This window comes from Uloborus diversus, chromosome 2 (assembly GCF_026930045.1).
Source record: "Uloborus diversus isolate 005 chromosome 2, Udiv.v.3.1, whole genome shotgun sequence".
NCBI lineage: Eukaryota > Metazoa > Arthropoda > Arachnida > Araneae > Uloboridae > Uloborus > Uloborus diversus.
In genome coordinates this window covers 10,222,932-10,246,193 of record NC_072732.1, presented here as the reverse complement: position 1 = coordinate 10,246,193, position 23,262 = coordinate 10,222,932, and the positions used below count along the sequence as shown (strand labels likewise).

The 23,262-nt window shown below is 32.1% G+C and overlaps 1 protein-coding gene across 1 annotated transcript in view; it reads left to right on the top strand.

Moving 5' to 3' along the window:
- The window catches only part of LOC129216860 (coiled-coil domain-containing protein 130 homolog), a 38,186-nt gene extending 21,141 nt beyond the window's left edge, over nucleotides 1–17,045 (top strand). Inside the window, exons 5-7 of the mRNA XM_054851074.1 lie at nucleotides 3,231–3,403; nucleotides 10,214–10,352; nucleotides 16,715–17,045. Of these exons, the coding sequence (XP_054707049.1) occupies nucleotides 3,231–3,403; nucleotides 10,214–10,352; nucleotides 16,715–16,998 (596 nt within the window). The 3' untranslated portion in view covers nucleotides 16,999–17,045. The remainder of the gene's footprint in view (nucleotides 1–3,230; nucleotides 3,404–10,213; nucleotides 10,353–16,714) is intronic.
- Nucleotides 17,046–23,262: the final 6,217 nt, after the last annotated feature.

The window sequence follows — 23,262 nt, the reverse complement described above, 5'->3', positions numbered from 1 at the left end:
CAAACTATTTTACCTGGGCTCATATCTAGTACGAATTGACCTAAATCCCAGGGTCGGATTTGGAAGTGTGGAGGCCCCGGGGCAATGAAGGAGTGGATGCCCCTAATCAAGGTTCAAAAAGATCATCGTATTTTTGAAAATATCCGATACTTTGATATATATCCAAAAATTTTGATATATATGTATATATCCGATATTTTCGACCCGTGAAAATTAGGATATTTTGTAAAAATTTTATTGTGGGGGCCCCTTTGTTGTGGAGGCCCCGGGCAGTAGCCCCATTTCCCATCTGCCCTCCCCTAAATCCGGCCCTGCTAAATCCAGAAGTTCATCCAGATTCGTGGCCTTCTAGTTTTCGCCGTCTGAACCACACTGATTTGCAGGATTTCAGAGAATCGGAATCGCGTTTTCATTGTAACTTGAAACTTTGGGACAATATTTACCCTTCCAGGACATTTGGTGACTCTTGTTAGTACAAAGGAGTAGGAAGGGACGATTTATTTTGTGTTGTGTATCCCTTAAATTGTCTCATTGCCAGTGGCCCTGGCTCCATGGGGCCTGAGGGGGCCTGAGCCCCCTCAAAATAATTTTTGAGGGGGCAGAGCCCCCCCCAATAATTTAACAAAATTATTAGTTATTTAATGCTTTCTAAACTCAAATTTGTTTTAGTATTTTTTATTTTCCTTGTTTGAAGATAGTTACCTAGTAAAATACATTCCGTAATGAGTTAAAACAAAGAATTATTACGGTAAAAAGAAGATTAACTGAAAACGAGTAGTGTGAATAATGATGGTGTTATAGTGCTGCAAGTATTTCACGTATTTCTGTCTTAGCCCTGGCTATAGGGCGGTAACTTACTGAATATACCTGCCTTGCCTTCAATCTTCGAGTTGAACCGAACCATTGCTTCGGTCACTCGTCTGGTCTACTAATCCTGTATTAGCTACCAGTTTGTTTGGCACTCTTGGCTTCCTTAAGAGGTTTTCCATCTCCAGCTCAGTCGGGATGTTGAGTGCTAATAAGCACGAAACTGCAGTCCTCGGCTGGAAGTGACTGAGCTGGCGGTGTAGTCCATGTATCGTACAAGTGTTTTTTTTTTTTTCCGTTTTTCAAATCCAAAACATGTGTTGAGTTGGCGAGAGTAGAGTTTTCGGGATTCTAATGTTGATAATATGTTGCTCTAAAATGTTTAAAAAACTGTAAAACTTACTTTTTCCATCTCCAATTTAGAAAATTTCCCGTGGTTAGACCCGCGGGAAATTTTCTAAATTGGAGAATTTTCTAAATTGGATATCCCCCACCCTACCAATCTTTTTTGTGGGTAGGCGCCACTGGATGCAAGTCAGGTGCCCTACTTTATGTCATTGCCTAGCAACGGCACTGCACGACGACTTCCCCTAAAATAGAACTGTAAAAATGTCCCTCACTGAAGACAAGTGACATGAACTAATTGAACCAGAAAATTTGTTTACCATTTCTTAGATTGACTTTGAAAACGCCATACCAGGTATTGTTTGTTTGTATAAATCAGAAACTATATATAAAATGGCATTTTCAAGGTTCATAAATCTGAACTTTTATTTATTTATTTATTTATTGGAAAAGGGGGGGGGGCTCCATGGGAATACATGCCCCCTGGATCACCGGTGACGTTTAGCCCCCCCCCCCTATAATTTTCACAAGTCGGCGCCCCTGCTCATTGCAATTCAAATGCCAAAAAGGGGGGGGGGGTGGCAGTTTAATTTCAGAGGAAAAGCCATTGCTTTTCTGGACTCAAATAACAACTTTGAACCCCTGTTGCAGCTGAACGAGGGCGTATGCAGTCAAACAGCTTTACCTGCGTTTGTACCTAGTGGGAATCAACCTAAATCCAGAATTTCGTACAGATCTGTGACCCTCAAGTTCGTGCCGTTTGGTGTAAGTCTACCCTCATAAAATACGTGTTAAATGTTTAGTTAAGGGACATTTCCTCGTCAATGCAAATGCAGTCGAACCTCCATACATCGAACTTCTACATAACAAAATTTTCTATATATCGAAATCCCAGCAAATTTCCATGTTCATTACATAGAAATTGTTTCTATATGTCGAAAAAATCTCTATAGATCGAAATTTTTTTTCGAGACATTCATAGATTTTTTTTCCACTTTAGACTGTTTGTCTCATGAAAAATGAAGGTTAGGGGAGAAAATGATGTTCACTAAAGGTTGCTAAGAAACTCATAAGGAATCTGAGGTTGAGGGATGTGTAGATGGGTCGTTGTTTCGTTCTGAAGTTCTTAAATTCCCTCAAATTTATTTCATATCTTAGTTGTAACCGGTAACATTGTAAAATCAGTTTCAAGTTCTCCCTTTTGTCTGTTGATTATCATTCCTAGTCCTTTTAGCTTCAGTAAAAATCATTCAAGTTAAGTAGATTGATTTTTTACTTTTCTCTCGATTACACTGTCAAAGCGAAAATCCCCTCATGTTGCGAATTAAGTTGAATTGAAGAAGAATGAAGATGTATGTATGAAGGCACAAAAACGTAATTTCTGTATTTTTTTTAGTTATTTATTTTTAATTATTAACTTTTATTTAATCTAATGCTCGTATAAATTCGAAATTGAGTTTCATACACGTAAAAATTAGCTTTGATTTTAATGTTTTAGGAGACTTTTAGGATAAAATAGGATTGTTTCTATATATCGAAATTTCTACATATCGAATGTTTTTCTGACAATTTTCTACTTCGATATATGGAGGTTTGACTGTATTAAACAATGACTTTTCTTAAAAATCTTTCTTTGATCTGTGTCACTGGATTCCCTACCCGTCACTAGCTTTCCATCGAGTCCCTCACAGTGGGGCCCAGCTTCCTGATTTTTACAAAGTATTTACACAGCTGTGCTTACAACTTAAAAAAATACATATATTTCCTTTTTTTTGTGTTGCACATTCTTTCCTGTATTGTTTCTAATCAATACTTTCTAAATATTATGAAGGGGAAACGCTAAGCTCGTAATGTTGCAAACGAATCGGGATTTTAAAAAGAAGAGGAGTTTCTTAGCACTCTCAACTCTCTTCTTATTGACATTCTTTTGCGCTAATGTAATGTAGTATAATGTAAAGTGGAGAAAATTAGCAAATGTAATTAATTCCAAATGTAATTTAAATAACAAAGTAAAAAGTCCAACTGTATGTCCAAAAGAGGCTCGTGTCAAAGAGCAATTCCAAAATTTTTTTCCCTAGAAAAGGAAGTGAGTCGTCAGCTGTGCGTGGATCCCATGTTCCGTTTGGAACATGGGGAGAAGGACAAGTCCAAGCAGAAGGAGCTCATCCCCTCCCTGGGTCGACTGGAAGACCACCAAGAGCGTTGGAAAGATGACTATCTCCTCAACAAGAGACTCAGGGCGCAGTTCAGGGTAAGCTGGCAGTTCTGTGCCTCTATCCAAGGTTGGCCGAATTGGACCCAATGGGTTTTTTTGAAAATTTTGTGAGAAGTCTTTAAAAAAATTAATTAATTTAAATACTTTCACAATTTAAACTTCTTTTTTATTTGTTCTTCACCACAGACAATGAACATAAAAAATGAATTTTGAGCTTTAATAGTATTTCTTAACTCTTAACGGCATTAAAAATATATTCAAAGATTTTAAATAAATGTATTTAACTTTTTTCTTTAACTGGTCAATAAATAACTCGAATTATCTTGACCGAGTCCTGTCACGTCTGATTTTCTCAATATTTGTAGATTGTACAGAGGAAACTAATCTAGTTAAAAGGATTTCATGTAAATTATTTTCTGCTAACCAACATGTCACAAATCTCGAATAAACACAAGGTAAATTTTTTAGAAATCAACACATTTTTCAAACGGTCGATAGAAAACATAACAGGTACAGTATTTTCCTTATTTTACAAAAAAGTTTTATATTTCTTACCCTGTACACAGAAATAGAAAAACAGGCAACATAAAATGCAAAGAAATGTCTTGATTAAGCTGGAATTCAGTAAAATGGGATTTAAACTAATTGAGGTTCTACAGTAGTTTTGCATGACAAAATGAAATACTATAAAGTAAAATGCAAAAAAAAAAAAAATGTAGTAATTAAAAACGAACAATAGATTTTATCACTCGAGAAGTAACTTTGCCTTAACTGTTGGTAATAATGAAAATTAAAAAATCTGAAACTTTAACATTCTTGGGTTTTTTCGTCTTTTATACTTTTCTTCAGAAAATTCTGAATTTTAACTACTTTTCCAGTTTTTTACTCAAAGATAATTTTTGCACTTTGTCCATATACTTACGCTACAATATGCTACAAGTACCCCACATTTTCCCTAAAAAAAGACAAAAAAACCCACATTTCTTTTAAAAAACCCAACTTTAGTTGGGTTTTTTTGGGTTTTATTTAAAAAAAACCCAAAAAACCCTGGTTCCATGGGCTTTTTTAAAAAACCCGGGTTTTTGCCAACCCTGCCTCTATCTCATGCAACAATGATCAGTTCGAATTTCACGCCTAATAATCGTGGATTGCAATGTGACCGGAAAAACTAGGGGAAATTTTAAAAAAAAAATCATGAAATACTTGGCAAGCGTTAGGATTTTTCGAAATTTACTGTGCAAACCGGGAGATTAGTGCAGTAACACTATTATTGATAAATGTTTTTTCTTCTTTTTTTCAGGATTCTTATGATTCTTCGGACAGATTTCTGTCCTTCAGTTAAAAATTTATTTTTCTTCAATTTTTTGGAAATTTTCAAAAAAAAGAAATTATTAAATTTAATTGAAATTTAGTATTTTTAAGTTATTTAAATTCAAAGGTCTATACACCATTGCTCTTGGATATTATTTTGTTATGTTTTTTCTGATAAACAAAAACGATGCCGGACCCTATTTTTGCCAAATATTAGAAATAATAACAATAAGTTCTACTTTGTTTTTTTTTTTTTTAAGATGGCAGGATGGCACCCATGTGTATTTCGTAGGATGATATTTGTATTAATGTCAAAAAAAAAAGTTTGCTAATTGTTGATATGATAAAACTGACTACACCCAAACCTCTCTTTGCGCGGTCTTTTTTTGTGCGATTTTTTGTGTGCTGTTTATGTTATTTATTTTAAAATGAGCCAGGGTTGAGCGATTTAAATCCACCGGATTTAAATCGTGGTTTAATTTAATTGATTTAAAAAAAAATCATTGATTTAAATAACGTTTTTTAAAAAATGAATTTTTGAGTTCAAAAGACTTAATGTGTATATAGTGCAGAGTATTTTTAATAGAAAAAACCAATAAAAAAGCAAATACTAATTATAAACAACCTTACCAAAAGAAAATAGAACGGTTCATATAGTTATTAAATAAAGTAAATTAAAACCAATGAAAAAATAAAAAATCATGATGTCAATAAAATTGAGAAGAAAAATTGCAAAGGATATATGAACTTTGTGTTTGGCATTAAGAGGGATTCATCTGTTAGGAGTTAAGCTATTAAAGGATTCATTTAAAAATGAGCTTGCCATACAATCCTCTTCAACATTCAGTAAGTCAAAACGGTGTTAAAAATAAAATATGAGTATTAATAGGACAAGAATTCAAGGAGAAAAAAAAAGTCTGATTTTTGTCCTTGGTGAATTGCATTAAAGGTTTACAAGGCAAGATGTAGTTTTTTTTTTTTAAATCATGGATGTTATTTTATAGTTCTTTAAAAGAGAAATTTAAATAAAAATTAATAAAAAGCATTATTTGAAGAAAATAATTCAATGTTATATGTTGTTTTTATTCTTTATTTCTATAGTAAATATAATTCTATATTATTTTAAAATTTATTTTATAATTTTTTAAGTAGAAAAAGCAAATATTTTTAATTTGATTGTTAAAAGATGTCTGGGGAATAAATTCATCTGGATATGGGACTTTATACTGAAGCAAGTTTTTGTCAAACTCAGATATGCACCTGCAGTCCATAGTTGCCAGATGTGATTTACTACTCTTTTTTCATATTTTTAGTTTTATGTATTTTTCAATTTATATATAAAAAAAGAATCTGATTTAGACAACTTGAATAATTTAATTTGTTAGTATTAAACATGCTTAATTAATCTTAAATTAAAAAAAATTCTATTTTAATTTAAAAAAAAATCTGATTTAAACAAAAAAAAATCCGTTTTTTTTTATTTAAAAAAAAAAATCCGGATTTTTATCAACCCTGAAACAAGCGGAAATTATTTATAAAATGAGAGCGAGGTAGTATCTTCAAGTGACGCCCAGGGCATCCCGATAGAAAGTCCCTCTGACGCCCCAAACATTTCTTTATTCCGGAAATTTTTTGGGAGTCGGCTAAATTATCATCATTTGGTTTATTTTGATTTCGTTTAAATGTAACATTTTGTGTTATTTTCTACGTGAGACTTTTTTAATACGGTCCCTATCCACTGCATTAAAAAAATATTTTTTAACTGTGTTGCGAAAACAACTTTTTAAAGCTATTGGTGCAGTTGCGAACAATTTTTTTAATGCAATTTTTTCATGCGGTCCCTGTCCACGGCATAAAAAGAAGTTTGAGTGTACAGTAGAAGACTTATAACGCACACCTTGGGACCAGAGCTTTTGCGTTATACAGGTTTTTGCGTTATATAGATCATTTCACAAATTTTGAAACTAATATTCAGAATATATGTATATATTAGCACTTCAGAATGAGTTTTATCTGCAATGAGTATTAAAGCACCAATATTACAAATAGTTATTCACAAATAAATATGTTTCACAATCAAAATCCTGCACTTCTGCTAGCTTCATGGTTTGCATAACAGCTGCATTTTCAAGAGCCATCTGGTATTTTCTGTTTACTGTGGGTACTAATTTTCAATTTAAAAGCTTTGAATTAAGATGGAAAGATAAAAAAACTTTCAAAATTTAATTTGCCTAACCATTTTTATGTTTGCAAAGCAAAACAGAGGGTTTTTTTAAACTTCAAAACTTATTGTTTACTTCTGAAAAGTAGTGCGGTTTATAGAGAATTGCATTATACAGGTCGGCGTTATAACGGTCTTCTACTGTATTTGATTTTGATACTGTGTGATAGATACTTGTGATATTTTACTCAAAATTTTGCACTCGACAAAATACCCGATTGCGGACTCGGAACATCATCTCGAGGAATAGAATCAGAATTGGCCATTTTATTTACATTTGATACTCCTTCATTCACAGCTACTAGGTGAACTTGAGAAAGATTTTGCATTAGTGGAAGAGTTTTAAAAATCTTTACCTTTAATAAACCTTTGTTTCTGTTTACAAACCTTGTATGTAATGAATCCTAAACTTGATGTTGCTTTTTCAGCTTCGACAGAAGTTGGGACACCAAAAGCAGTTTATTTTTGACTGCATCTAGTTCCGCAAACCACTTTTTATGAAACGTCCATTAACCTCTACATGGTCTTTACTAAGTTCTTAATTTACTTAACATAGAGGCGTACCAAGTAGCACTTTGGCCGAGTAGCCAAGTACCGAGTACTCGGCCTTTCACTACCCGGCCGAGTACCGAGTTACCGAGTAGTGAGTTAATGAGTACCAATTATGTTTTAAGAACCACCACCGACATATACGTGGTACATTTGAACTCATCGGAATAGTAGTATAGACCTTCATGTCCATATAATAGTTTTTGAAACAATATTACAGCTGAAATTTAATTATGCAATATTTAAAAAATTTTGCTTGTGTCAAAAATTTTAGAAAAAAGTTATTTTTAAAATTAAAAATAAACAAATAAATAAAAGGTATGATTAATCAGGTTAGAATTAAAACAAATTATACCAATCTATTATAGTTCTAGTCTGCCAAACATAAATAATTTTTAAAAGCAAATACAGGAACAGTGCAGACACGTGCTTCTGCGTTACAAGGAACGTCTTTTTTAGGGCATAAAATGTGAGCTAATGAATGAAAAGCTCACATTTTCATTCATTAGCTCACCAATTCCCTTCCCCAATTCCCTTCCAACTTTTCCCCAAAAAGCGATGTTTTCTATCAAACTTCCTCAAATTCAAAAATTATTTTTCCACTAATATTTTCATAAAATGAATAGTTTTCCTCTGATATTTTTGTCTCTTGAACATTTTTTTTCCCCCAAATAGCCAAATTTTCTTATAAAATTCCCCAACTTTTGTTTTCTTCCCATTTTCGCTTTTTTTTTCTTTATCTTTTTTTATCTTTACTAATAATAAAGCTGAGTCTCTCTGTCCAGATCTCTCTCTCTCTCTGTCAGGATCACTGTGATGATCATAACACCTAGACCGTTCGACCGATTTTTATGAAATTTGGCAAAGAATTAGTTTGTAGCATGGGGGTGTGTATCTCTAAGCGATTTTTCGAAAATTCGATTTTGTTCTTTTTCTATTCCAATTTTAAGAACATTTTCCTGAGCAAAATTATCATAAGATGGACGACTAAATTACCAAGTTATCATAATGTGGAACCGTAATGCAGGAAAGCCAATTGGCGAGAAACTCATCATGCATTATTTGTAAATATACAGGGGAACCAAAACACCTTTTAATTTTCTACTACGGGCAAAGCCCTGCGGGTGCCACTAGTCATTAATATAAGCGCCTGACCGAGAGATAAGAAAAAGCCAAATATTTTTTTTTCTACTCGCATTTACTACTCTGCTTCTGTATGTACATTTAAACTATGATTTTTGTATATATTTATCCAAGAACATTCTTCATCAGACTTAATTTTTCCTGTTTCACGTATCAACTAGTTACTCATGCAGAACTATTAATGCGAATTCCGTACCATAATATTCCACATAATGCAAAATGCGAATTCCATAAAGTTGAGCAAAGCTAAACCAACGCTGCTTGATACAAACAATATAACTACCAAATGTCAAGACGCGAATTTAAATACAAAATTTTTTTTCCCTGAAGTTTTTTTTCCCCAGGTTTTCCCCAAGAAAATTTTTTTTTCCCCTAAGAATTCCCCTCAAAACCCATTTCTCCAAAATTTCCCCAGAGAGCATCAGATTTCCCCAAAATGGGGAAATTTCCCCCCAATCTGGCAACACTGCTTCAGTATTCCTGCACATTTGTGATTTTAACGTTGTTTTGTTTGCTTTTATTTTTTAAGCAAAGGTATTTTTCTATTCCTTATAAGTAATTTTTGTTCGTAGCAAAAATCAATTTAATGATATAAAAATTCCATATTTTCTATACTTACCTTTTTTTGCCCAATTTTTTATAAATAAATTTTATTAACTTTGGGGACAATAAAATAAAGATTTATTACACTGAAGCAACATAAACTTCATTGTTCTCAAAATTTAACCTTGGCTTGTAAATTTGAACTGTTAGTGATTGCAGTATATTATATACCTGCATTTATTATTATCTGTCTTGAACAATATTAAATTTTTTGCAACTGCTCGGTATTGGCCGAGTATCTGATCAAAATTTGGCCGAGTACCGAATAGTTACCGAGTATTTGGTACATTTCTACTTAACAATACTGTGGCTGACATAACCATATGCAGTCAAGCCTGCTTAGTGGAATAAGCAATTTATCACGAAAATTATTCTAATAAGCCAGATATTCCATTATCCGTGATCAAAATGATAAATTTGAAAATATATTACATTAAGGGACATATTCTTTTAACCAATGTTTCAACAAACAGGCTTGACTGTATTTCCGATGCTTTTCATTACATGTTTTACCTTAAATTTTTGAAATTATGTCGCACAAATTAGTATTTTGAGGAAGCGAAATTTTGAATTTAATCCTTAAAATGGTCACATTGTTCTTTGTTGTGTAGTTAAAAATATATGTTTTACGGATTCATATGACATCTACAATAAAAGTTTATATTGCTTTGTATTTTAATTTAAAATATTCATTTATTTATTGTTTTTTTTTGGAAAAGAAATATTGAAAGCATTAAAAATGCTTAAATGACATTGCTAATTGCAAACACTTTTTTCAATGTTGCAAGGAACCCCGTTTTTAGTGCAAAACCTTTTTCAAACTTATTTCACTTATAGAAAAAATATATTTATGACACGCGCGTGACTGTAAATAGGTTGTTTATTTTATTCAAACATACACATTTAGTAATGCAATTGTTATTTTTGCTTTTTGACTATTTATTTCATTTATTTATTTTATTGTTATTCTAATTGCTTTGCATTCAATCATTTATCTGCTTGTTTTCTTTTTTTTGAAGGAAAAGAAAAAAGTCTCTGCTGCTTCGGACAAAAGAGATGCAAGCTTGTTAAAGAAATATTCCTTGAGCATTTCACTGCTTCCAGAATCGCAAGAAGACCAGAGGCTGGCGGGATTGCTGAAACTCACTTCTGTCGGAAGTAAGTTCGCTTCCTCAGATAGCTTATACTTCCTCTTTTAAATGAACTAATTTTTCAAATTAGAAATTTGTTGTCTATTCTTTCTACAACAGCTTTCTCAACCCTAGCGTCAGTGACCGGGTACCCGGGTACCTTTTTGCGACTTTTGTCATAATTTTTACCATTTCTAATTATGTCTTGGCAAAATTGCTTTCAATCCTCCTTATTTACATGAATCTGAACTAAACAAATTCTAACCGTGTATGTGTGTGTGTGTTTTTTTTTTCTTTTAGCATTAAAAATTCTTATTCCACTATCCAAAAGCCAAATCCCGGGTCAGGACCGGCTGTAGCAGTTCTGCTATCCTAGTCGATATTGACAAGTGCCCCCCCCCCCCATTGAATAATAATAATAAAAATAATAATATAAAATGGAAATACTTCTAAAGTGCTTAAAACTTTGTGAATTTCTAGTTAAATTCCAAACTGGATTTTTCATATCCAAGCACTCGTACACACTTTAAATTATCTTTTTTAACATTAAAGTAGTGCATCTGAAACAAATTTAATATTTTAAAAAGACTTTCAAATCATTCAGTAAGTTACCGCCCTATAGCCAGGGCAAAGGCAGAGATACGTGAAATACACCGCCAGCTCAGTCATTTCCAGTCGAGGACTGCAGTTTCGTGCTTATTAGCACTCATCAGCCCGGCATGCTGGGTCAGTGCTAATTCTATATTAGCTACCAGTTTGTTTGGCACTCTTGGCTTCCTTAAGAGGTTTCTCATCTCCAGCTCAGTCACTTTCCTATGCCGGGCTGATGAGTGCTAATAAGCATGAAACTGCAGTCCTCGGCTGGAAATGACTGAGCTGGCGGTGTATTTCACGTACTTTTAAATCACGTAATTTGCCGCCTCTAAAATTAAGTTGAATTTTTAGTTAAATTCCGAACTATGCTTTGCATTTCCAAGAACTGGTACACACTCTATAAGTATATTCAGTAAATTACTAATGGGTGGTAATTTACTGAATATACCATGCCTTGCCTTCAATCTTCGAGTTGAACCGAACCATTGCTTCGGTCACTCGTCTGGTCAGTGCTAATTCTGTATTAGCTACCAGTTTGTTTGGCACTCTTGGTCTTCTTAAGAGGTTTTCCATCTCCAGCTCAGTCACTTTCCTGTGCCGGGCTGATGAGTGCTAATAAGCATGAAACTGCAGTCCTCGGCTGGAAATGACTGAGCTGGCGGTGTATTTCATGTAACACTCTATAAGCTTTTTTTTTGCATTGAAACAGTGAATCTCATGAAGCTAAAAGAGATATTCGTACTTATTATTCTAGGTGGCTGCCTAGGTCGCCTACCCCTGTACCTGGTTACCCATTACTATTCGCGGCAAAAAAAAAAAAAAAAGCCCCTTCAAAATGCTTCTGACACCATGCTTGATGATTCTTGTGTAAAATGACACCCTGAAACACATTTTGCCAGTTTTTCCATATCACCTCCTTCTCCTCTTTTGGAATAGCACTCCCTAATTTTATTCAGCTTTCAACAGTTACATAACCATTACTTATATTTGGACGAGAATGGAGCACTGCATTCACCATTAACATTGCGGTGTCAGCTTTTCCAATAAAAGGAACTGAACTGAACTCGAACTTGTTTTAACTACAACTGTACCCGCATGCATTTGTTTACTCTCGCGTTCTCTGTTCTCCCACTGCTCGCGGAGAGAATTCGGCTCTTATAGTCGTTCCTTAAAATGTATAAGTAAAGTGCATATATATAGTATATATATATATATATCTCAATTTTCTTTGTAAAATGACAAAAGGAATCATTAGTATTCTTGTCATAGCTTACACTTTAAGCAGGTACTTGACTTCATCGAAACATCAGTACCTGTAACATCTTTCTGAGGGGGTAGAGAAGTTGAAAGATCAGAGGCATGAATATTTGTAGCAAGGTGGGGACACTTAAGTGGCTATTACCTCCTAAAATTTCGAAAATATCATTAGAAGTGATTTTTTTTGTTGGGGTTTGTTTTACAATTTTTTCACTTGTTTTTCATTGTTAAACCAGAAGATGGGACTCACTTCTACAAGTTCCATGTCAGAAAAAAACTCACATTGTCAAATAAAAAAATAAAACATGAAAACACCTCATGTTGCATATAAGTGGCACTGCCGATGTCAGACGTAAAGAAACTTCCTGCGTTATTTATATCTGATCAAGTTACCTGTTCAGATATAATTAAAATTAAAAATAATATTGAGTATACCTGTAATACAGCGTTAATGTATATTTATATTTTAGGAGGCACCACACCCATTGTGTATTCAGGGCTCATAGTTCTACTATATCTCCTATATTTTCACAATTTGTCAGATATTCTCCTATATTTTCTCACTAACTCCTATATTTTTTCCGTCAGATGTTAAATGCTGCCCAAAAATGCAAAATTCTTTGTTCCATTCTTCTTTCTCCCCTGCACTGTGCACTCTTAGATCTTTAATTGTGACTTATGTATTAAACTTCTGTTTGATTATTTTTATGAGATATACAAAACATTGTGGTTTTACTTGCAACTTTTAACTTGTTTTCCAGTATTTTTTTTATTTTAATGAGTTTACTTTGTAATTTTAATAGTTTATCATGTTAACTTTAAGTGTAGTACTGCTGTTAAGATTTTGAAAGCTTTTAATTTTCTTACATGTAGTTCAAATGACCGGTTGTACCTGAAATGATCAATTTTGAAAATGCCTTGTACAGATTTTGGTACCAATTCAACTTTGAGTACTTCAAATGTTTCAAAGCTTGTAGCTCGTTGAAAAATGTATCTATCTCGATGAAAAAAAAGTGTCATTTTTATAGGATTTTTTTCTGCTTTTTTAAAATATGTACTTATTTTGTGTGTAGATTTTCGAAGAATTTCAGAAATTGGTCTTCATCTCAGAAATGTTTTTTTTTTTTTTTTTTTGGCTCATTTTTTTCTATCTACTCGGTTATGGTTACAAATATGGTTACAATAATGGATGGTTCTATGCTCCACTTGGGCTCTTCTAACACCCCCTTTCGTTGGGAAGTTTAGGTCAAATTCACCCTTTATGCATGTGTGTATATAACACACATTAACTGTAAGTTATGGAGAATACTGTTACAGTGAGTGCTATGTAATTGAATCAGCCACTTTAATGAATCAATTCCTCAAAAGGGAAACAAAATCCAGTTTTAACATTAAAAAATAGCAGAATATTTGAATCAAATTTGCTACTTAAATGAATCAAACTTATGAGACCGACCATTTCCCACAAACATGATCCATTAGTGCAGTCCTTTTTTTTTTCTCTTTCCCTTCATTTAGTAAAATCAATTTTTTTTTGTGTAAATAATGAAACAACAGGGAAGCAGAGTGTTGCACACTTTTTGTAATAATTTTCTCATGATATGTCCAACAAAACCAGTGAGACAAGGGAGACATGGAGTTGATGGGACTTTTCAATCGTTACTGTTAGCATTGAAGCAATAAAGTACCAATACCGAGGATTATGGGTAGATTTATGACATCAGAAAAAGAATGTCCAAATTAATTATTACCTAGTTTTAGCAATCAATAAGAGATGCAGTTTTTGAAGCACGTAAGTTAAAATATGAATTTTGTAATTGCTTTTTCATAATGTTTTGTGATAAAATTCTTTAAATAACCGGAGAATTGATATTTTTAGTATGCGGTATACTTCTAATGATATCTCGTTTGACCAAAAATTTAATAAAGTTCCCTGATATTGTATGTAGAATTCCACGTTTAAAAAAAAAACAAAAAAAAAAACATGCTCACACAATTTTGCTTAATTGAATCAAAATTGTCTTAAACAAACATGACTCATATAAGCAACCGTGGGGGCAAAAATTCATTTACTCTCACATCTGTGACTCTTCACATTGCTATGACATCATGCATAATAGAATTGTATTGATACTGGTGCTTTGATTTGTATTGTACGGTGCTCCAAACATACTGGATGCTATACTTTTTCGAAATTCCTATATATTTTCTACCAAACTCCTATACTTTTTCTTTTAAACTATATATTTTGCTATCAAACTCCTATATTTTTCCTTTTAAACACTTATATATTTTTTTCCACTTGCTATGAGCCCTGTGTATTTTTGAAGTTATTGATCGCTCATGCCAATACCAAGTTTTGTTTTCTCTTTATAGTAATTAAAAGTAAGGTTTCAAAGAAATTCTGAAAGGAAGTCTGGCGGACATGCGTTCAGGAGACGAAGGGCTCGGGGCAGAAATGCGACAAACCACGAGGAGTGACTTTTCGATCAAAGTTTTTGTTTCTCGTAGCTAAAATTGAAATAAACATGGCAATGGATTACGTCATTTGGAGAAAAACATACCTGGTTTTAGTATTGCATAGTATAGAATGTATGATACCTTTGGAAAATCCTACAAATATATTTTATAAGTTGGAAGTTGGCCGACTGAAAAATTCACATCATGTGGCATATCACATTCTAGCCCCGAGCCCTTCAATTCAAAATTTTTTTTCTTTATTTAACTTGATTGTAGTTATTAAATTATTGGTAGTTACTCATTTTTGGGAAAGTTCTCTACGAATCCAAACCTGCACATTTTAACAGCACTGAGTAGAACAATTACTCAGCAAAAGCTCCAGTTTTTCCTTTTAACTCCTTAACAATCGGATAAATTTCTAGAAAATGGTCATAAAAGTGTCTATTTTTTATTTAAGAAAATGATATAAAAATGAGTGTATGTACAACATGTGCATTCAATTTTTCATTTTCAATATTTTTAGATTGAAATTTTAAAAAAATTTAAAATTTTATGAAAAGTCAACAAGCAAGCCCAAGCAAGCAGCGAAAATTTAAGAAATGCGTCTTTTATACATTAAAAAATATTTTTATTAATATTTTGTGTAGTATAAGTAAGGTTAGTAAATTTTTCTTGTGTGGTAAATTTTAAAGTTTGAGATACAGAGGCCAACGTCACAATATGGTAAGTTGGAACCAAATTTCCTTTCTTCATCCCTGCAATTACATTTAAAATCCGCAATTACATTTAAAATGGACGGGTGCTGCCATCTAGTGTATAAAGAGAGAAATAAAATGTATTCCGGGCAAAATAAATGAATTAATTATAATAGTTTCGACGCGTTAATATTGACCACCCCAGCACGGCAATATCACGGGAGCGAGCGGGAAGAGGTTAATAACTGAAAATATATTTATGCATTTAATATTCAAATCATCTGTGTCCAAGGTTTGTGTTACAATTTAAAGAGATAGATAAATTGTCTCATTTGTCTAAGAATGACAATGTGGAAATCTTTTCTTCTTATCAGACAACAACTCACTAATAAAGGTTCCTTGATTTAAATTATAATTTAAGTCTTGTAATTTTTTTTAAAAATAAAATCGGTGATTAAAATCAGTTGATTTTATTTTTATAAATTAATTTTGCATATTTAGAATGTATTCTTCTAAATTTAACTACACTGTTAACTACACTGCATTATACTATTTTGACTTCAACAGCTACATAGATCCCACTTTCTGTGTGTGAAACAGATTTTCACTCTTACTATATTGCTTTTGCTCCAAAATTAGTTTTAAAAAAAAATGGTTATATGATTATAGTTCAACATGAGTTAGTAGTAAATTTAACACTAAAGAGTGCCAAAGGCACTGTCCGCAGTCTTATTTAATCGGTTTAATTTGGAGTACAAACACAAATATTTATTAAACAATATTTACGAAATAATTTGTCACAAGTAATAAATATTTCACACAGAACAATAATTCGACTGTTTGACTCAAAAAAAAAAAAAAAAAACACAATTTCTCGCATTGAAACATTTTGTATTATAAAAAATACAATACAAAATCCCCCCGGGTTGGCAAGTCAGTATAAAAATTCAAAAAATAAATATGATAATAAAAATAAAAATTCTTTATTTCTTATAGGCCATGACAAATGTAATAAAGAAAAGTAATTGTTCAACATATTATTTTACACTAAAAATGTACATGATGATGGAAACCTTATGCAAAGCATAAAACAAAATCACGTCTAAACATTAAAAAGTATTTATAAATCTTAAAAATGTATTGAATATTTAAAATTAAGAGAACTAATGTTAATTTTAAAACTAAACTGAATTGATTCATCTATTTTATAAAATATATTATGTTTATAAATGTATAGTAATTAATATCTGCAAACTTTCAAAGATTCATAAAAATATATAGAAAATCTGATTTAAATTTTAAAAAAAATCTGACTTTTTTGATATTTTTAAAAAGATTTTAAAAAATTACGAACCCTGCTAAAAATGTTCTTTTCAATTCTTAGGCTTAGAAGAAAAAAAGAAAGCAAGAGAAGAAGAGATACTCTCAACTCCTATCTTTCCAACACCCAAGGAAAAAATAGCTCTGGCTACTTTCGTGAAGGAGACCAAGATGAAAGAACTGTTGAAGCCTATGTCCAAAAGTAAGCTTGGGATTGTGACGAAACCCAGTTGCACAGACGAACAGAAAAGTACTGAATGTTCTGAAAGCGATAAAAAGGACCAACACACAAGGACGTCTTTGGTCGGACTCGATTATGATTCTTCAAGCTCGAATGATTCTGGTTGATATCAATTAAGAATATGTAAATAGTTGTTGTTTGTTTTTTAAACTTATTAAAAAATTTATTTAAAGCAGGGTTTTTTACTTAATAGCTTAAAACATAATTTTTTTAATTTCATTCATTGCAGTTGTATTAACTCTTAATGATGTTATTCCAGAATCTACAAAACATTTAGTGCAATAACTAGAGTAAAATTGTACACACTATCTTGCAGGAGCGTATACAGAAAAATCTTTTGGAGGGGGCACGGGAAATTGAATGACCCTCCCCCCCCATGCGTTCGATGTTTCATAACAAAGTTTTAATGACTTTATGTTTTAAGTTAGTTGTTAAGTGCATGTTTTTAATTTTTTCTTTTTAGGATTCCTTCAGGTCAATGAATCTACTTATAAGTACATGAATAATAAGCACTAAGTACTAATATACTTTGAATGTGACAAAAAACATCTTTTAAAGTTTCAAGCCATTCAAATACTAAAACCAATATAATGTTACCAAGATGCTAGACAATGAGTAGCTTTACTTAGGAACATTGTCATAATGATTATATTTCGAGGGCAAGGTTATTAAATAAACCCATACCTCACTTGAGTTTTTTTTAAAATTAATTTATAAAGAAAATCATAACTTCATAACATATGTTTTACTGAAGAATTCAGAAACTGTTTCTGTGTGAATTTCAAAACAGTTGCTAATTTGTTCTTAAAGCCATGATACAGTTGAGATAACATATTGGTACTACATGCCGTTTCCATTAAAAATCTTGGTTTTTCCCAATCATTTTGCATTTTTTATAAGCTGAAAAAGAAATCCATTATTTCTCAAATAGGTTCCTGGATCAAAATGACACTTTTAGGTACACCTACACATTAAAAAAAATGTTAATTATTGATTCTATCAAAAAAGAATTAGTGGACGAATCGCGATAATACGGTGCCTTGAATTCGAAACCAGTGAGTTAAATGTATTCTGCAACTCTAGGCCTCTGACTCCAGTAATACGTCTTTAGCAAACAAAACTGCTTTTATTCAAAATATGCTGCGCATGTTTTGTGTTCTATTTAATTTAACTACGTTAAAAAATGCATAAAGTAGGTCAATTAAAAAGTAATAAATAAAATAGTGAAATTACTTCATTCTTTTGAGGGGGCACATGCCCCCTCTAAAGGCCTGTGCCCCCTCTAAAATCTGCTACTGCTATCTTGCTAACAATTAAAATTGAAATTAAAAAATATTCACATTTATATAATTTTAGTTGCTATTGATTTTGTAAGCCTTTTGACATAGTATGTAATATATTTTTACCATAATTTTCCTTTTTCAGAATTTCTTTTTGACAAATCATTCCTAAATTTCTGTGCTGGAGTTTCAGAAGTAGTTAGTTTTAAATTTGAAATTTTATTTGAAGTGAATTTTGTCCTGGAAAAAGATAAACTTGCAGGTAAAGACTTTAATTTTTGTGAACTTGAAAGGTTGTGAGCATTTTTGTTTGTTGTGCTTCCAACTACAACATACATCAGCATTACTGCATTTAATATTATCCTTTAAGGCAGTGGTTTTCAACCAGGGGGTAATTAACCCCAAAGGGGTAAAATGAGATTTTCCAAGTGGTAAAAATGAATACAAGGATTGAATCATTGTTCGTCTACAAAACAAAATTTTAAAAGAAGTGTATCAAATTTAATTAAATAATCAGTAATCATTATTGATTTTTAAAAAAAGATATAAACTTGGAGCTCGACTTATTTTTCACATTAGCTGAAACAAAAATAATTAATAAAAATTTGATAACTAAACTATATCAACTGTCTCATTGACTACTGCTTGATTTAATAACAAATTACTACAAATCGGGTATGTCTTTTGCCTTAAAATTAATTACTATTATTGTTATATATTATTTTGTAATTTAAAGAAAAAATAATGTGATTGCTATTGGTTTTTAGACAGCATTTTTTTTCCCTGAAAAGGGGGGAGGGGGCAATTGCTGGTATTTTATCTACCTTTTGGGTAGTATCCCAAAAAAGCTTGGAAGCCGCAGCTTTAAGGTATATTTTCAACTCTAGATAGCTTTGCTGAGTATTCTGACACTACTATGTAGTACTTACTAATGGGGTTGTTTCCTTCAGTCAAAAGTAGTACAGTAAAACCTGTAAAATTAACCTCCTTTGTAAGTTGACCACCTGTCTATGTTGACCACCTGTGTATCTTGACCACTAATGAACACCAAGTTTGGTTTGGAGTATTGTAAAATACCCATTGTAAGTTGACCACTTGGTTTATTTTTAAAAAAATTTTATTTAGCAAATTATTTTTTTATTATTATCATTTTTATATCTTTCCAAGAATATTTTTGATGCCAGACCAGCATTTTACCAACGAAATGAAACAGCAGCATAACTAAATCTCCTTTTGAGTTTAACCACATGGGAAAACTACTAAGAACCCTTTTATTCTACAAACTTGTTTTTCTTCTGTTGTTAAGCGAAAAATTTGTAATTTTTGATTAGCTATAAATTTTTAGGAACTATTAATATAAGATGAGTAACTTTTCATAAACAATAAGACTTTTTTTTTTGATGAATTTACTGAAATTTTAAATTTGCATGACACATTGAATAATATCTTAAATTATTGTTTCAAAGTAATGCTAAACAATGAAAGTGAGTTGAACAGAAAGAGTAGGTGTCAATTAGTCAAAAAATGAATACATGGTGCAAGAATTATAAAAAAAAAATCATTACCCCCTTTATAAGTTGACCACCAAAGTACTGCACCACAAGTGGTCAACTTACGCAGGTTTCACTGTACTTCTAGTCACTGAAATTGATAGAACAAGCAAAAAAAAAAAAAAAAAAATTACATGGATCCAGAAAATTCTTTCATTTTCCCAACACTTATTTTTCAATTAATTTTTCAAACTGTCCGATTTTTCAAACAAGGCGTGGTCTCGATGATGTCATAAATGTTGCTCTTCGCCGCATCTTTCCACTGCGATTCCACGTTATGATAATCAAGAAGCGAATTAAAATTGCTTGCTATCAACCCTGTCGTTGCCAATACATGTGAGTAAAGATGCGAATTAAATATTTTGCTCTAGGAATGGCGACACAGAATGGCATTTCATCATTTGTGATGTTATCAACAGAAGCATAAACAATAAAAGCGCAATGATTTAAGTAATTTTTTAAAAAATATTAAAACTTAAACAAATTATTTAAAAAACGGTTAGATCCTATGTTTTTAAACATATTCTTTCAGAAAAAAATACTTTCAAAATTATTAACGGAAGAAGTACTTTTTTCCCACACATATAAGATTAAAAAAAAACTTGAACAACTAATTTCAAGAATGTAAATTTCAAAATGATTTTGTACAATGGGATTCATTATACAAAGACTTATTTTATCATAACTTCAAGTGAGTTACGTAAAATATTTGGGAGTTGTGAACAGTAATAAGTGCAGCTGCATACTTCTTAGTGCATAAACTGAATTCAATCATAGCTGTCTGAAAAGCTCCATAAGGCCATTTCCTCTTACCTGTTCCTTTTTACTTTCTTCTATATCTAATATATAGAAGAAAGTATTGGATTCGTGCAAATTTTCGAATTTCGAATTTTGACGGATTTGAACGTTTTGAGGTGTGCTGAGTCCATTTCGACCATTTTTGGAAAATGTCTGTCTGTCTGTGTGTGTGTGTGTATGTGTGTGTGTGTGTATGTGTGTCACGTCTGTGTGTGACCAGTTTTTTGTGGCCGCTCTACAGCAAAAACTACCGCATGAAATCAAACGAAATTTAGTACACATATGTGCCCCTATGTGAACTTGTGCCCATTAGTTTTTGGCGCGAATTCCTCCAAGGGGGGTGGAGCAATGGGACGTTTTTCGAGTTACGCGTGATTGCTATTCCTCAGGAAGTAACTGGCGGAATCAAACAAAATTTGGTCCATATGTTGCCATTAACAGGAACAGGTGCTGATTCAATTTTGGTGTCAATAACTCAAACGGGGGTTGAGCTGTAGAACGTTTTTTGTCGTCAATTGTGACTGCTGTATCTCAAGAAATAATGAACGGAATGAAAGAAAAATTTATCGGCAAGTAGCCCTTAGAGGGTATAAGAAATGATTCTATTTTGGTGTCAACAGCTAAAAAGGGGGGTAGCGCAATCGCCCGTTCTTTTTTTCCATTGTGAGTGCCCTATCTCAAGAAGTAATGCTACGTTCTGGTTGAAATTTGGAATATATGTGAATCCATATGTAAACAGGCTTTGGTTCAATTTTGACGCCGATCGCTCCAAGAGGTGTTGATTTTTTTTTTGCGAATAAAAATAGCTTTATTAATGCAACAATAAGAAAGATAAATCGTAGTAGATTGTCGTCTGCGTATTTCCCGTGATTTTAATTGTATGGAAATGATAGGAAATATTATCTCAATGATTTAAAATTTTTAACTGTTGCCATCTTATGTTTGTTAACAAATAAAATATTTGTAATTAATTCAAGCAAGGCTTTTAAAATAACTTTCAATTTTCGCTCTTTGTTTTGTTTTCACAATAATTCAGACATTGGGATGGTCGTCAAGTTTTTGCATGTGTCATTTTGTTTTTGTTAGGAATATTGCTTCCTCGTCAAGCATGGGGAGGGATCAGAAAAAGGAAAAATATAGAAGAAAGTTTCGTGATGGCCACAACATACTAGTTTCTCAAGGGATGTTAAACATGTCACAGGAACATTTGAAATATTCAAAGCTAAAGATAGTTGATCAGGTCTATTTCTAGTTAATCCACTTTTACTCTGAATGCTTCATTTCTGAACAAAATGTTTTGTTACCAGAACTTGAGGCATTTAGAGTTAAACACGATGAAGTCAAAACGGACTTAATTCACTTAACTCTGAATGCTTAATTGTAAGATGCTCATTTTTAGTTTTGAACAGTCGAACCCACTTCATTGAATATCAGTTTTAAAAATATCCTTCTTCATACAAAAAATTTTCAATGTACAAAAACCTTTGTTTTCTTTCTTTGAATTTTCAGTATTCTGAAGCCAGGGGTGGATTTAGAAGTGTGGAGGCCCATAATCAGGGTTCGAAAATACAGTCGGCGCTCATTATAACGACCACTTATTATAAAGACCAATCCATTATAACGACCATTGATAAAAGTCCCAACTTTGTTCCAATGAACTCTGTGTTAATTCGCTTCCGGTATAACAACCGTTCTGCATCATCTGATCCAATACAGCGAACACTACTCCTGGTGTTTTTTACAATGATACTAATATGTAACTTGAAATGACCTTTATCACCGTTTATGGATTGGAAGCAGGGTTGGCAAAAACCCGGGGTTTTTTAAAAAAGCCAATGAACCCAGGGTTTTTTGGGTTTTTTTAAATAAAACCCAACTAAAGCTGGGTTTTTTAAAAGAAATGTGGGTTTTTTTGTCTTTTTTTAGGGGAAAGGTGAGTACTTGTAGCATATTGTAGCATAAGTATATGGACAAAGCACAAAAATTGTCTTGATAAAAAAAGCTGGAAAATTCAGCGTTTTCTGAAGAAGGGTATAAAAGACGACAAAATTCAAGAATGGTGAAGTTTCAGATTTTTTTAGTTTCCATGATTGCCAACAGTTAAGGCAAAGTTATTTCTTGAGTGATAAAATCTATTGTTTATTTGTTCGTTTTTAATTTCGACATTTTTTTTTTTTGTATTTTACTTTATTGTATTTTATTTTGTTATGCAAAGCTACTGTAGAACCTCAAGTAGTTTAAATCCCTTTTTACTGAATTCCATCTTAATCAAGATATTTCTTTGAATTTTATGTTGCCTGTTTTTCTATTTCTGTGTACAGAGTAAGAAATATTAAACTTTTTCGTAAGATAATGAAAATACTGTACATTCTATTCTGTTTTCCGTCCGACCGTTTCCTGTTAATTCCTAAAAAAAATACCTTGTTTATTCGAGTTTTGTGACGTGTTGGTTTGCAGAAAATAATTCACATGAGAGCCTTTTAGCTAAAGTAGTATCCTCTGTATACAATCTACAAATATCGAGAAAATCTGACGTGACAGGACTTAGTCAAGATAATTTGAGTTCGTTATTGACCAGTTGAAGGAAAAAAGTTAAATATATTTATTTAAAATCTTTGAAGCATTTTTTAATGCCCTTAAGAGTTAAGAAATACTATTAAAGTTCAAAATTCATTTTTTATGTCCATTGCCTATTGTGAAGAAGAAATAAAAAAGAAGTTTAAATTGTAAAAGTATTTAAATT